Source organism: Myotis daubentonii, chromosome 16 (assembly GCF_963259705.1).
Source record: "Myotis daubentonii chromosome 16, mMyoDau2.1, whole genome shotgun sequence".
NCBI lineage: Eukaryota > Metazoa > Chordata > Mammalia > Chiroptera > Vespertilionidae > Myotis > Myotis daubentonii.
In genome coordinates this window covers 53,966,165-53,981,577 of record NC_081855.1, presented here as the reverse complement: position 1 = coordinate 53,981,577, position 15,413 = coordinate 53,966,165, and the positions used below count along the sequence as shown (strand labels likewise).

The following is a 15,413-nucleotide window of genomic DNA, read 5'->3' as shown; positions in this document are numbered from 1 at the left end:
ACCTTCTGGTTCATATGTTGATCCTAAACCGCTGAGCCACACCTGCCAGCCGGGCCCAGACCTTATTTTAAAGGGACTTAAGGGTAAGACCAGGGAGAAAGTAAAACAAAAGAAAAAAGGAGAAAGCTGAGAAGAGAGTTTGCAGAGCACAGTGGCTCGAGCCTCCAGCCCCCTGGGTGGGGACCTGGGCTGATGGGAAGGGGCTAGGACCCAAGTCTTGGGGGGAGGGCGGGCGGGAGGTATTAGCTGTGGCCTTGGCCTTGTCCTGGGTCCAGGCTTGGGCACCCCTGAGTGAGTGAGGGATCCCCCCGGCAATGGTGAAGTCTGGATGTGTTTCCTCCCCAGCTCTCTCTGTCACCCCAAAATCCCTGGACTGGCGGCCAACTCTCCAGGGGTCACGTGTCTGCCAAGTGCTACTAAGAAAACCACTCAGGCTGCGGGAGTAAACACTGCAACCGGAGCAGGTGGGGGGACAGGAGTTGTCCGAGGTCAGGCGGTCAGGGACGCTGGGGGTATCCGCGCGCCCCCCTGCGCTGGGCCCCTCTACTCTGGGGTAGGGGCGGGGGCTCTCGCTCCCGGTCTGCTCCCCACCCTCCCGCATCTACCGGCTCCTCCCGCGGGAGTTCTAGTCCAGAGGCGCGCGGTGCCCAGCGGAACCATCACCCGGGGCGGGTGCCAGGCGCGTGACTCCGCCCCGGCCCGCCCCCGCCCGTGCCCTGCGCCTCGCCGGGCGCCGCAGACGCCGGTGTCTTCCCAGCGGTCCGGGCCCCATGGAAACGGCGGCGCCGGGAGCGCCCCGAGGGGGCGGCGGGGCCGAGCGGCTGCTGGGCGAGCTGGAGGCGCGGGTCCAGGACGTGGTGAGGGCGAGCTCGTGGTGGGAGCGCCACGGCCTGGACTGCTCCATCCTCGCGCTCAGCCTCCTCGCCCTGCCGCCTGGTGAGGGACACGGGACTCGCGGCACGGGACACGGGACACGGGGACACGGGGCAGGGCGACAAGGGGCCCGGGTGGGGGGAGGGTGCGAGGAAGGGGATGAAGAGGGCGGGGGGGGGGGGGGAGTTGGGGAGACGCTGCGTGCTGGGGACCCCAAATCTGACCGTCTGTTTGGGGTGTCCTGCCCTGTATCCTCAGAGGACCTGGGCGCGGGTGTGGGAGGAGAGAGAGGCCAGGCCTGAAGGGCAGAGGAGGGGCAGCTGAGAGGGGTGGGGAGGCTGGGAGGGGTGAGGTGGCGGGGGAGGGGAGGGAGTTCCGTGGGACCACCAGGGATGAGGTGAAGAGGGAGGGGGTTCCCTGGACTTCCCCTGGTCTGGGCACCCCCCCCCCCCCCACCTCCCATGCCCAGCCATTCATTGCTGCTGCTGGCTGGGGCCCAGGATCAAGACTCCTGGAATCTCCTTGAGGAGTCAGTGGGGCTCTGTTTTGTCCCCAAATCCTGATGGGAGAGCCATCCCCTCAGGCCACAGGGGGACCCGCCTCACCGCTGCCTGTGGCGCCCCAGGGCCGGGCTCACTGTGGTCTGGGCTTCCCCGGGTTTGGGCCCAGGTCTCCAGAAGCTGAGAAAAACCTTGCTCCCCTCCTCCCCCCAGGGTTCCTGTGCCTGCGTTCGGAGAACGTTCTGGTCTTTGTCCTGGGCATCACCATCCTGGGTGTGTGCCACTCCACGCTCACTGTCAAGGGCAGCCACCTGGCCACGCATGGTGCCCTCACTGAGTCCAGATGCTGGAGCAAGATCTGGGCACATTTCTTCGTGGAGGTGAGCCTGGGAGCGGGTGAGGCCGCTGCTGGCCAGGCGGGCATCCTCCTTGTTCGGTGCCAGTGTGCAGGCGTGTACAGCTGTGTGCCCACATGGGCAGGTGGCTGCAGCTGCTGGGATGTGGGTCCAGGTGTGCAGCCTGCACTACAGTGTGTGTCTGTGGTGCCCTGGAGGGTGGCGGTACCTGTGGGCGGAGAACTGTATGAGGGGATGTACGAGTATCCATGGCGGTGGACTCGGCCTGGGGACCCCTGCTTCTCCGGGGGCACCCGCTCAGCTCTCTGCAGCACTAGGCCAAGTGGTGACAGGCTTCCTCCTCCTACAGACACCTGTGCCTGGCAGGTCTTAGCTACAACCTTTGGGGCCTCCTGGTTTTGCAATCAGGGTTCAAATTGTGAGCTGGGGACAGAAGGGGACAGGGAGGAGGTGCCAGGTGTCAGTGTCCCAGCTCCGGAACACGGCCCCTCTGATGCCCGGTGACAACTAGCCATCCTAAGAAGGCCCCTCCCTGCTCCCCCAAGTCTGCTCCAGGAAGGACCCTCCTCCTCCTGACCCTGCACCCCCTCTTCCTGCCCCTCCCCATCCTGCGTTGGCCTTCTCCCCCTGGCCCTCGGGCAAGGCCAGGGAGGCAAAGGTTTCTGGCCAGCTGCCCGTCTCTGGACTGGTTTCAGGCCTCTCCGGTTGCCCTGCGGGACTTGTTCCCTCCTCGCCCCCTTCCAGGTGGGCCAGGCCTGGCCAGCCAGGCAGGGGGCAGTGTAGGGCCTGGCCTTGGGAGCTGCCCTCCCCGCTGCATTCCCAGCCCCACTGGCCGCCTGACCATGGGGGTGTTATCAAGTTCAGCATCTAAGTGTTCACTTCCTCATCTAATAAACAGGACTGACCGCATTACCTCCCTCAAAGCCAGTGTGGGGATTCACCGAGACCTTGACCTAGGGCCTGGGCCTGCTCTTTGATGCTTGTTAGTGTTAGCTGTGCTTTCTGTTCTCGGAGGGAGCCTGCCGCAGCAGGGAGGGGAGGAGAGGGGAGCCTGCAGTAGTGGAGGGAGCACAGCAGCAGCGAGGAGGGGTTAGCAGTTTTTGTTGTTTGTTCGTGTTTGTTTTGAACGGAAAGGTGGATGCAGTTATGCAAAGCAGACAGAACTCTGTGTGTGTGTGTGTGTGTGTGTGTGTGTGTGTGTGTGTGTTGGCGGCGTTGGCTGTGGCTCTGGCCCACCACCTGTTCTCTGCGTTGCACAAAGGACCAGCTCTTGCTGCCCAGGACCCTCCTGGGCCCCTGACTGTCCACTTCTCCCACGTCCTGCTGTCACTTTTCTTGCTGGGTGCGTGAGCTCGCCCATCACTATAGAATAATCTAGTCCTCCACTCCGCAACCTTTGGTTCCAGCTGCGTGTCGTTGGCTTTCCTGGGGCACCCAGTTTGCCAGGTTCGTCTCAGCGTCTGCTGGCTCCAGCTGGGTGGGCAAGGACCTCACCCTCTCTGACCCACTCTCCCCATGGGGGGGGAGGGGCACGCGGTTGGGAGGGGGCAGTGACACTCCAGGTTGTTGTTTCTCCCTAAAGTGTCCGGAATCATACGCACCTCCCCACCCAGCAGGAGCCTCCCTCTGAAGACTCACTTCCGGTCTACATAAGGAAGTTCCAGTCCTCCTAGCCTCCCTCTGACCCTCTCTCCAGCCCACTGACAACCTGCCGGCCCCTCCCTGTCCCGGGTGATGTCACCGGGACTGCCGGGAAGGGCCACAGGAAGGTGGGGGAAGGCGGGCGGCCTGGCCACCACCGGTTAAGTCCTGAAGCTCCGGAAGGATTAACTCCTGAAATCAGAGGGACCTTAGACACTCCTCTCGTCCCTCCTAGATGCTCCCCAGAGTGGGAGGGAGCAGGCTGAGCCAGGTGCTAAGCTCCACTGTTTCTCAACTTCCGGGGCGGGTCACAGCTGCTCCAGAGAGCACAGCCCAGCTCTGCCCCCAGCAGAGTCTCACCCACGGGGAGGCCCCACCTCCATCCCAGGCCTTTGTGGTGGCGGAAACAGAGCCAAGAACCCCAGCCTGGTCATAACTCTCGAATGTTCTCTTCCCACGAGTTCAGTGTGGCCATTATCCTCAGGGCTGACTCTCCGACCTTCTCTCTGACTTTTTCCACCTGAGCCTCGAGGGGTGGTAGACTGCGTAGGATCAGCTGTGACTTAAACATTTTTTTCTTTTTTACTCCTCACCCGATACTTTCTCCATTGATTTCTAGAGAGAGAAAGAGAGAGAGAGGGAGGATGGGGGGAGAGAGAAACATTGATGTGAGAGAGACACATGGATTGGTCACCTCCCACAAGCACCCACAACCAGGGCTGGGGAAACCTGTAACCAGGTACATGCCCTTGACTGGGAATTGAACCTGAGACCCTTCAGTCCTTAGCCTTATGCTCCAACCACTGAGCAAAACCGACCAGGGCTATGACATTTCTTTTTTAAAATATATTTTTATTGATTTCAGAGAGGAAGGGAGTGGGAGAGAGAGAGAGAGAAACATCAAAGATGAGAGAGAATCATTGATTGGCTGCCTCCTGCATGCCCCACACTGGGGATGGAGCCTGCAACCCAGGCACGTGCACTGATTGGGTCTTGAACCATGACCTTCTGGTTCATAGGTGGATGCTCAACTACTGAGCCATGCCAGCTGGGCTATGACTATTTTCTTAATTTAAAAAACTAATTTAGAGGGCAAACTCAGATCTGCAGTCCAAAATATACTTTTGTAGAAAAGCACATACGCACAAAAGACCAACCCCAGAGGTCCCCACCGCTCTGAAGCCAGCGTGACAGGGCTGCCCAGCCCCTGGGAACCAGTAGGAGAAGCTGGAGAGGGATGGGAGCTGGCAGACTCCAGCCCCGGAGTCCGTCCTGCCTGAGGGACGTGCGTGTGACACACAGCCTGCTTTCTCATCTTGCCCACGCCTGCTGCCCTCCGCTCCTATGTCCACCTCCAGAGTGGCCCCGCCATGGCCCTGGCCCCGAGCTGGAAACCTGGCCTTGTCCTTGTTCCGCCTCCTCCCCGAGCCCTCACCTTTCCCCCAGATCCTGCCTCAGGGCCTGCCCGTCCGCCCTCACCTTCTCGCATCATCTCCCAGACCAGCAGCCTCTGTCCCGTCACCCTCCTCATCCTGTACCTCCCCTTCCAGTCTCAGAGCGTGACCTATTTGACACCCAACTTCGGTTGTGTCTTAAGTTGATAATGACGGTGTTTAATCCTGCAAAGTCTTGTCTGTTTAAGAAATAAAATAAAAGGAAATATTAGAGGACACATAAGGGATTGAGAGCCTCCCTTACCGCCTAAGGCAGCTCAACCACTGAGCCACACTGGACGGGCTTTCTTTTTTCTTTTTTTAATTCCCACCCCCTAATCCCTTCCCCTCTGGCAACCATCAATTTATTCTCTGTATTTTTGAGTCTGTTTTGCTCTGTTTATTCCTTTTTTTTAGATTCCACATATAAATGAAAGCATGCGGTATTTGTCTTGCCCTGACCACCTACTTCATTAGTAAAATGCCCTCTAGGCTGTCCATGTGTTTGCAAAGGGCGAGCTGTCATTCTCTGCTGTGGCCAAGTCATAGTCCATTGTATGTACGCACCACTTCTCCTTTACCTGCTCATCTGCTGATGGGCACTCGGGCTGCTTCCACAGCTCGGCTATTATAAATAACGCGGCATTGAACATAGGGGCGCGTATATTTTTTTCAAATTCTTCGGATAAATACCGAGCAGCCGGACTGCTGGATTGTAAGCAGCTCTATTTTTAATGTTTGGAGGCACCTCCATTCTGCTCTCCACCGTGGCTGCACCGTCTGCATTCCCACCAATAGGGCATTCGGGTTCCATTTCCTCCCCGTCCTCGCCAGCACTTGTTATTGATTGATTTACTGGTGATTCAGCTTTCTTGATGAGAGAAGCAATGCAGGACTGACCCTGGGAGCAGAAGGGCATAGAAGGAGCAGTGACAAACAGTTACTTCTTCCACCTGGGACAGAACCGTGAGCCTCAAAGCCCCCGGCTGCAGCCTCCTGTGCCCGCCGCCTTCTGCCTCTGGCTCGAACCAACCAAGGGGCCCCAGTGGGTGTGTGCTCTTGAGCAGGCGGGTCCTCGGAGACCAGCAGGCCTGGGAGAGATGTCACTTTGAACCACGATACCCTCCCACCCTCTCGGGTTCTGTCCCCGTGCAAGGTTACAGAAACAGCACATCCCACCCCTGTGGTTACATCGTCTGAGAGCAACGCAGCTGGGCCTGTTTCCGTGGGCTCTGCAGCAAGGCTGCCAGGAACCGGCATCTACCCCCCATGCCCTCTGCCTTCCGCGGACGATGCAGCAGCGACTTGTCACATCTCCCGCGTCTGTTGTAAAATTGCACTTGTGCCATCATTACCTGTGCTCCTCAGGGTCCTTCATCTTTTATTTATTTTTTAAAAATATATTTTATTTTAAAAATATTGTTTATTGCTTTCAGAGAGGAAGGGAGAGATAGAAACATCAATGATGAGAGAGAATCACTGATTGGCTGCTTCCTGCACGCCCCCCGCTGGGGATTGAGCTCACAACGCAGAATGGAACCGTGACCTCCTGGTTCGTAGGTGGATGCTCAACCACTGAGCCATGCGGGCCCGGCCTCAGTGCCCTTTAGATGGAGCTTCTGGCTCCATTTCGGCTCCATTTCGTTCTAAAGGAGGACGTCTCAGCACAGTGTGGGGACAGTGTCCTTCGCTGTCTTTCGTCGTCTCCGGCCTGGACCCTGCTCTGTGGAGTGAGTCGCACGTCTCCGGGGTCGTATGGCTTATCTTGGGTGAACGCTGGGTTCAGATTCCACCTCTGCTGCCCACGTAGCGGAGTGAGCTGGCTGGTCAAGTGGCCTCTCCTCTCTGTTTCCGCTTCTGTTGACGGTAATCACAGCCCTGACCCTGGACTTGAAGATTAGCGCGTCACGTAGAGTGCAGGACGCCGCGTGCTCACCGAAGGCCTCCTGCTGCCTGAGGGGCTCACAGGGATTGGATTCGGGGAACCCTTCACACTCCCCCGCACACAGGCAGGCGGCGTCTTCAATACAGTGAGCAACAGCTTGCGGCTGGATAAGAGGCGGGAGGAGGCTGCCGTCTGCAGGCATCTGCATAAGAAGCACCTGAGCCCCTTTTGCATCCAGAATGGCTGTTCTTGGAGTCAGAGAGCAGCTGCTCAGGACTGGCTTTGGAGAATCCCACCGATGCTATAGCGGAGCCACCCCAGGGAGCAGTTCGCCCCGGCACCCTCATCCCGGGTGCCACCCGTGTGGACAGCTTAGGACATGGCCTCCCTTCACCCCTGACTACTCCCACACCGCCCCCTCCCTGCTGTAGGCTCAGGGAGCAAAGGAGAGCCCTGAAGGTACAGATGTTTCCAAGATAAACGCGCACCACATGATGGCAGTCTGATGCCGGGAGCGGGCCTTGTCCAGTCCTCTCAGGCTGGCAGGTTGGCTGGATGGTCAGGGGCAGCGTGGCGATCCGGGGGCCGGCCTCGTGCCCCTAACACCAGGTGGACACAGTTACTCTGACTGTTGCCACTCTGTGGTCACAGACACCTGAGAGTTGATGGTCAAGGCTGATTAGCTGGGGCTGTGAGCGAGGCAAGAAGACCCGGGGCGGGGGTGGTGTTCTCGAGGCTCCCAAAGGCCCTGCTTTGCTGGGCTGTGCTGACCTGGACCCCTTCCTGGCTCCCTCCTCTAGGTGTGCACGGCCTTCCCGGCCGAGGACGCCCGGTACGGACACGTCAAAATGCACCACGGCTACACCAACGTGCTGGGCCTCGGGGACTCGAGCACCTGGAGGCTGCCTTGCCTCAACCGCTACGTCTACATGTTCCTCGCGCCTCTCCTGATCCCCATCATCACGCCCCTGGTGGCGGTCGGTGAGTGTGCGGGCCTGGGTCCCGCGTGGCCGGCAGAGACCTGGTCTCCCCTTGGCTTCCTCCCCTCCTCGCGCGTGGAGGCTGCTCGTGGAGGAGGGGAGGAGCCCTGAGTTAAGACTGGACAGGAACTTTCTGAGGCAGCCAGGCCGGGTGGAAAGAGCTCAGATCCGGGGCCAAGGCTGGCTTAGCCGCGTGCGGGCTGGTGACCTCAGGCAGGTAACTTAACCTCTCTGGGCCTCGGGTCCTTCCGTGCTCATTATTACCTAATGAGGCCATAGACGTAAACACGCGTTGAAAATGCCTCACACTGTATTGCCTGTTAGAATTTTTTATTTTTATATTTTTAAAAGAAACTTTTTAAAAAATTTTCATTGATTTCAGAGAAGAAGGGAGGAGATAGAAACATCAATGATGAGAGAGAATCATTGATCAGTTGCCTCCCACACGCCCCAGTGAGCCCGCAACTCGGACAGGTGCCCTGACCGGGAATCGAACACTGACCTCCTGGCTCATAGGTCGATGCTCAATCACTGAGCCACGCCGGCCGGGTGCATGTCAGACTTTTTAATATCATGGGAGCAATCCTCTGGTGGAAGGACAGGGGCTGGGGGGGCGGCAGACCTGGATTCAAGCCCCAGGCCACCAGTCGCTGTCAGAGTGACCATGGTCAAGCTGCCTAATGCTCCACTTCCTCCTCCGTAACGTGGGTGAGTCTACTTTCGGGGCTGAGTGCGGAAGACCCAGGTCGCCTCGTTAGCACCACTGGGCCGGCCGGGAGCCAGCTGTGCTGGGAGCCTTGCCCACCCGTCACTGTGTTTCTTGCCCCCTGGCAGAGCGGCTGAGGAAGGTGAGGCTCGGGGCAGCTCTGCGGGCGCTGGGCCTGATCTCCCTGGGCCTTTACTCTCACTACTGGCTGCTCCGGCACGTGTCTGGCTTCCGGAGCCCCGCCTCGGCCCTGGCCTGCATGCTCTGCACCAGATCCCTGCTGGCCCACCCCTACCTCCACGTTAACGTCTTCCAGGTGAGGCCTCCCGCCCTGGGCGCTGGGGACCACGGGGTGCCCAGACCACGCCCCTCACAGGACAGACGGGGAGAGAGGCCCAGAGATGGACAAGACTGAGCTCGGGGCTCAGCCTCTTCACGCCTCTGCCAGGACCCGCCCGAGTGGGAGGGAGGGGGGCAGAAGGGCCCACTGTTCCCCGCGTGCCCGGCGAGGACACCGGGGCGGGGTGGGGAGGTGCAGGGATGGCTCAGGCCGTGACCCGCGTGTCTGTCACAGCACATCGGGCTGCCCATGTTCTCCCGGGACAAGAAGCCCCGCCGGATTCACATGATGAGCCTGGGGGTGCTTAACCTGCCCCGGCTGCCCGTGCTGGACTGGGCGTTCGGCCACTCCATCATCAGCTGCCACGTGGAGCACCACCTGTTCCCCACGCTCTCCGACAACATGTGCCTAAAGGTAGTGGGGGTGGAGCCGGCGGGCTGGTAACCGGCAGCATTCGCCTGAACCCCGCGTCCCCCAACTGGCCTGGTCCGAGGTCCCCAGTGGGGGTTTCCGATCAGAGACACGTGGGTTTCTTATTAGCAGTGCGACTCAACAAGTTCATGGGCATCTCTGAGCCTCAGCTTCCTCATCTGACCTGGGCAGATGAGGAGCACGTAGTGCTTACGTGCACAGGTCTTGAGCATGAAGTGGAGAAATGGATCTGAGGTGCTGGGCACGCAGTAGGTGCTGCTAAAAGGAGCCCTGGTTTGCACCCTCTGTGCAAGGAGGACTGTCCTGGGGGGTGCTGCGGTGTGTGGGGGGGAGTCCGCCCCCCTTTCCCTTGCCTGCTGGGAGGGGAGAGGCAGGAACTCTGCAAGCCCCCAGCTCCCCCTGAGCCTGTGGAGCTAGGCAGACAGGAGCGGGCGCTGGGAGGAAGCAGGGCCCGGGAAGGGCCTGCCCGCAGCCTGCAGTCCGGCACATCGCGCCTCCAACCGCCCACCTTCTGGCAGGTGAAGCCCGTGGTGTCCCAGTTCCTGCGGGAGAAGCAGCTGCCTTACAACGAAGACACCTACCTCGCTCGCTTCCGGCTGTTTCTCAGTCGCTACGAGGAGCTCCTGGTGCAGGCGCCTCCCATCACTGAGCTGGCGGGGCTGCAGTGAGGGCGCTGACACGGCCCCCTGCTCCCCTGCCCCGGCCCCATCCCGGACCTGCTTGTCACCCCCCGGCTGGGCTGCTGGTGGCATTGGGAGGGCAGAGAGCCAGGGAGCTGGTGTTTCTCTGGGCTTTGCGGGGTGTATGGAGGAGAGGGGTGTGTGGAAGAGAGGGGTGTGGTGTGGAGGAGAGGGGTGTGTGGAGGAGAGGACTAAAGGTGGCTGGGCATTCTGGGGGTTCTGGGCAACCTCATCTCAGGACTACACAGCTGGGCTCCTCCCTGGCTTGGCCTGAGCCTTGGTAGGGCTAAGGGAGGGTGACCGGGTGAGGAGGGGCCTGTGCAGGGGGCAGGCAAGGAGGGGGCATCGCGAGAGCAGGTCAGCCCTCAGCTCGGGTCTCCCTGGCACTGGGAGAGTCGTATACGCAGCTGGCCACGGCTTCTTCCTGTGCCCCGGGAGTTCCGGGCCTCTGGGAGCCCTCTCGCAGGGACCACGGGGAGGTAACTTTGGCAGGACCTTCCCAGCTTCCGGCCAGAGGAGCCTGTGCAAGACACTGGCTCAGCAGCTCCCAGGAGCCGCAGCCTCAGGGAGAGCAGAGTTTGTGCTTTATAAATAAAGAGGACATTCCCGGTTCAGGAAGTAAGGGGAGAAAGAGTATAAATAGCTTTGAGTGTGATCTTGGCTAGCTCCCGAAGTCTGCCTTGTTCCATGACATTTAGAAGGAGAGGACCTGGAAGAATTATGAGAGAGAGAGAGAGAGAGAGAGAGAGAGAGAGAGAGAGAGAGAGAGAGAGATTACTGGGAAGGTAACAGGTCAGGGGGTGATGGGCGCAGGGTCTGGAGGGCAGTGACTTTAGAGAGGAAAGGAAGGAGGAGGAGGAGGTGGGGTGCAGACACAAGTCTAGGGCTGGGCCGGGCAAGCGTCGTCCGCAGCCCGGGAGCCAGCTGCACGGGCAGACTTGAGAGAGGGCCCGAGCTGCCCTGGCTGGGCTGGAAGAGGAGGTGCAGGAAGGGCCCAGCTGGAGGCCGGGGAGGAACAGAGAAGGGGGCCGGAGCGCAGTTTAGCCAGCGTTTCCCCTCCGCACTATGACACGTGGCCGGGAATGCTCTGTCCATGGGCCTGTCCGGTGCATTGCAGGGTGGTCAGCGGCACCCCTCGCTTCTCCCCGCTACGTGCCCGGAGCCCAAGTGGTGACAATCACACATGTCGGCAGACACGGATGAGAGCCACCCCTGGTGGACAGCATAAATCATGATCTGAGGGCAGACCCGCCTTGGTTCTCAGTGAGGTCCTTGGGGCGGGTGAAAGGCACGCAGACCCTGTTGATGGGCTAAGTCAGCGAACGGGGTTGGCGGCAGGGTCAGATGGCAGCTGAGAGGCATTCTCTAGGCCTGGTCCTGTCGGAGAACCCACCTCTGGTGTGGCCTGAGGTGGCTCTGCTGGGTGGCTGCCATCCGCCCCTCCCCGTCCTTCCCCCACTCCTCTCCACCCTGCCCCTCGCACCCTCTCCTGCAGCTACAGCTCTCACTGCCTGCCACAGGCCCTGCCTTCGCTCCTTCGGTGCGGGGGTGGGGGGTGGGGGTGGCTTCCAGCGGTTGGTAGCCAGGGGGTCCCTCAATCCTGCTCACGCCTCTGTACAAAGCTCCTTTAGTGAAACCTCTACCGGTCGGCACTGCCAAGCTGCCATCTGTTTCCTGCCGGGAGGCTGGCGGGCCCAGCGGAGCTTGGGATCCAAGCAGCCCTCTTGGAAGAGGCAGGCCTGGCAGCCTCCCCAGCCCGCGGCGTCGCTACACTCCCCTGCTGCTCTTTTGAAATGCGCTAGAAATGGCTGTGGGGCCCAGGGGTCCGACTCATCAAACTGCCAAATGTCCACATGAAAAATGCAGTGTCAGCGAAGGCCCCATTGCCTCGTCCTGGCTAATGATTAAAACCATCCTAATACATCACCAATGACTCAGGGTTATTGATCTGGGCCCGAGTGGGGCCTGGGCAGCAGCTGGAGGCCCTGGAGCAGGCTTGGCTGTACCACAGGCGCCTGGGAACAAGCCACTTGGTCGTTCTGAGGCCTGATTTTGTTACTCAGAGAATGTGGACTGGGGTGCACGGGGCTGTGAGGGGCGGGGAGGCGGCAGGAGGGAATGAAGCCCTTCCTGGGCTCTGCGGTGACCTCAGACCTAATTTACACGGCCCCTCAGAGGTGATAATGTTGATGAAGGTGAGGATAGCTGACATCTATTCAAAACATAAGGCACGTTTTTGGTGTTTTTTTTTGGTAAGAGAACATTTATTTATTTGGTAAATCACAGAGGTAGAAAAAGTAATTCCCAGAAGAAAGGGGCTTAGGAAACAAGTTCCAGAGCCAAAGGAAGGGCCCTGGGAGCTTGGGAGTGAGGAGGCTAATGGTGAGGTGCCTGGGGCGGGGCTGGAGGGGGAGGGGCAGGGGAAAGAGAAAGGCACAGGCTTGCTCCCTGGAGAGGGATGGTCCTCCATCCCGAGGGTTTTAGGGGCGGTCCCAGGGGAGGGTCATAATGGAGCATTCAACAGCTTCCCAGGTGTGTCCTTTCAGGGCTGTGGGCTCCACTGATTGACTGGCGGGCACCAGGGCACAGGGTGGTTACTCAGTGCAGCTGGGCCTGAGGTCAGCCACGGCTGGTTTTGCTGCCTCTCTGGGCCTGGAGCTGAACTACAACTGAGGCCTCGATGGTATCTTAAGGCACATTTTTTACCTACTCCATTTAATTTTAATCTTTACAAGCACTTGATTCTATTTTTCCTAACGCGACATGTTGTGAAGATAAGTCTTGGCGGGATTAGATTTCTGAATGTCATATAGCCGGTAAATGGTGGGAGAAGGATTCGAACCCCTGTGTCCAACCCCAGACTCCCTGCTCTTAACTACCAAACACAGTGCCTCTGGGAGGGGAGCCGTGCAGGGCTTTCTGGGATACCTGACCTTGAATCTCCTTCTCTTCCTCCCATGGAAAGAATAAAAACCAATTGATGTGTCTCTCTCACATCGATGTTTCTCTCTGTCTCTCCCCCCTCCCTTCCAGTCTCTCTAAAAATCAATGGAAAACATCCTCAGGTGAGGATTAATAATAATAATAATAATAATAATAAAAAGACAAACTGTTTATGAACATCTTTTATGTGCCAGACACTGTGCCCAGCTCTGGGGATATAAGAGTGAATGAGATTGGGGCCCAACCCCCAGGAGCTAACAGTCTGGATCAGGAGTTAACAAACTCTTTGGAAAGGACCAGATAGTAAATATTTTGGGCTTTGTGGACCATGCGGTCCCTGTCACATAAACTCAAAATATTTTGTGCCATTAAAGTGTGAAACAGCTATAGACATACGGAAAGAAATGAGCATGAGTGTGTTCTAATAAAAAATTTTGAACTTGTGTAAGTTTTACATGTCACAAAATATTACTCTTACCATTAAAAAAAACAACACTTAAGAATGTGAAAACCTGCCCTGGCCGGTGTGGATCAGTGGTTAGAGTGTTGCACTTGCACTGAAGGGTCTCGGGTTCAATTCCCGTTCAAGGGCAGGTGCGATCGCTGGGACTTGTGCAGGAGGCAGCCAATTGATGTATTTCTTTCACATCGATGTTTCATTTCTCCCTCTCATTCTCTTCCCCCCCTCCCTTCCACTCTCTCTAAAAAAATCAATGAGAAGAAAATATCCTTAGGTGAGGATTAAAAAAAAAAAAAAAGAGTGTAAAAGCCATTAGCTTGTGGATAGTACAAAAACAGGTGTTGGGTAGGGTTTGGCCTGCAAGCCATGGTTTGCCCACTCCTGTCTAGGGGGCAGGCACAAAATGCAACGGCTTATCAGAAATCGGAACATTAGGAGGGAGGGGAAGTGATGAGAAGGGGCACAGGGGCTCTGGGGGTGCTCGCCATGTTCTAATTCTTGACCTGGGTCGTGGTAACATGATAACATCTTGTGATAATTCATCAAACAGTACACTTCTGATTTGCACACTTTTCTGTTATACTTCAATTAAAAATAATAAGACAACATAATAGGCAATAACGGGGTCGAGTGTTAGAAGACAAGAAGGGGCCCGACACCAGCTTGGGAGAGGATGGGTCAGGGAAGGCTTCTCCGAGGAAGGGTTTGATAGAGGGCCCTCGGGAGAAAAGGAAGCTGGAGCTGGTGTTAGGCTTGCTGGGTCAGATGGGACCATGGATCCTGTCATTCAAAAATATACTTTGCTCATCGTGGGTGTGCGTTTTGTTTTTTGCATTAAGTTTGCTCTTTTAAAATGCTGCATTAAGTGATTATTTATGTTGATCACTGTGGTGTTTGGTACTCTCTTCAGTTTTGCACTGGAGGCCAGTGCCCCCCTCACCGCACACTATTCCAGCCCTTGGACAGGGTCAGGATCTCTGTCCACAGCACCTGGGGCAAATCGCTCCTTCCACTTCCTCACCTACGGAAAGGGAAGGGACCGGGCAGGATAAGGTCTCCGTGGACGAAAAAGGGGTTCTACAGAAGGTAACCTCACAGGGTGATTCGATCATAGATTCCTAAATGGGCAGGTCTTGGTGGGTTGTCATGCCCCAGGCCTACAACCTCTTCAGCAAAAGGCTTTTAAGCCAGCCCTGTCCATTGCTTTTGTGCATATAGGTTAACACATTTTTTAAATACCACAAGTAATACCTCTCCGAGCGGTAAGCGCCCTCAAGATAGCACACAACCTAATTAACCATCCTGTAGTCCAAACCCTACCTTGCTTTCTCCCACCTTCATATAATCTCCCTTCTTAATTTCAAATACATAAAAGAAACTGCAGCCGTAATCGGTTTGGCTCAGTGGATAGAGCGTCGGCCTGCGAACTGAAGGGTCCCGGGTTCGATTCCGGTCAAGGGCATGTACCTTGGTTGCAGGCACATCCCCAGTGGGGGGTGTGCAGGAGGCAGCTGGTCGATGTTTCTCTCTCATCGATGTTTCTGACTCTCTGTCTCTCTCCCTTCCTCTCTGTAAAAAATCAATAAAACATATTAAAAAAAAAAAAAAAAGAAACTGCAAAACTTACTCTCGGGAGCATCTGAGATCTTGCTTCCTGGCAAATTGTCATCAGTTTTGGCTCAAACACATTTTTATAAAAATTCTCTACATTTCTTATGCGGGCATCTTGGCGGGGGCACACCTGTATAGCACCCTGATAAGTGAAAAGGGCTGCCGAGTTCCAGGGGGAGCCCCTTTTTAAGGGACTTCCGGGTTTGCTTGAACTCACTGGTGATTGGCTAGCAGGAAACCAGCCAGGCAGGAACTACCTATCAAAAGGGAAAGGCGCTTGCGTCATCAGCCAGCGACGAGAGGCTAAATAAACTCCTCTCTAATTGGCTCCCTTCTTCAAGAGGGGTTGAAACAGCGATGGGGATTTGCTCTTTTTTAACTCCGGACTTCAGCTAACGGGAGAGAGGGTGACGTTTGGGGAGCAGTTTATTAAGTCAGGCAGGGACCGGAAGTCTTGGGGGCGGGCCTTCAGCAGAAGGGGGTGCTTCTCCTCTGGGGGCGGGCTTCTCCTCTGGGGGCGGGATTCTTTCCGGCTTGGGGGTGGAGCAGCAGCGCTGTGCTTCCCCAGCGCGT

General features: G+C 57.4%; 1 protein-coding gene across 1 annotated transcript; it reads left to right on the top strand.

The window, feature by feature from the left end:
* The first annotated feature begins 700 nt into the window (after nucleotides 1–700).
* Nucleotides 701–11,752, top strand: FADS6 (fatty acid desaturase 6). The gene is made up of 6 exons (XM_059671138.1): nucleotides 701–936; nucleotides 1,587–1,753; nucleotides 7,489–7,669; nucleotides 8,503–8,690; nucleotides 8,949–9,128; nucleotides 9,665–11,752. The coding sequence occupies exons 1-6, from the start codon at nucleotides 771–773 to the stop codon at nucleotides 9,812–9,814; spliced, it is 1,032 nt and encodes a 343-aa protein (XP_059527121.1). The 5' UTR covers nucleotides 701–770; the 3' UTR covers nucleotides 9,815–11,752.
* The last annotated feature ends 3,661 nt before the right edge of the window (nucleotides 11,753–15,413 follow it).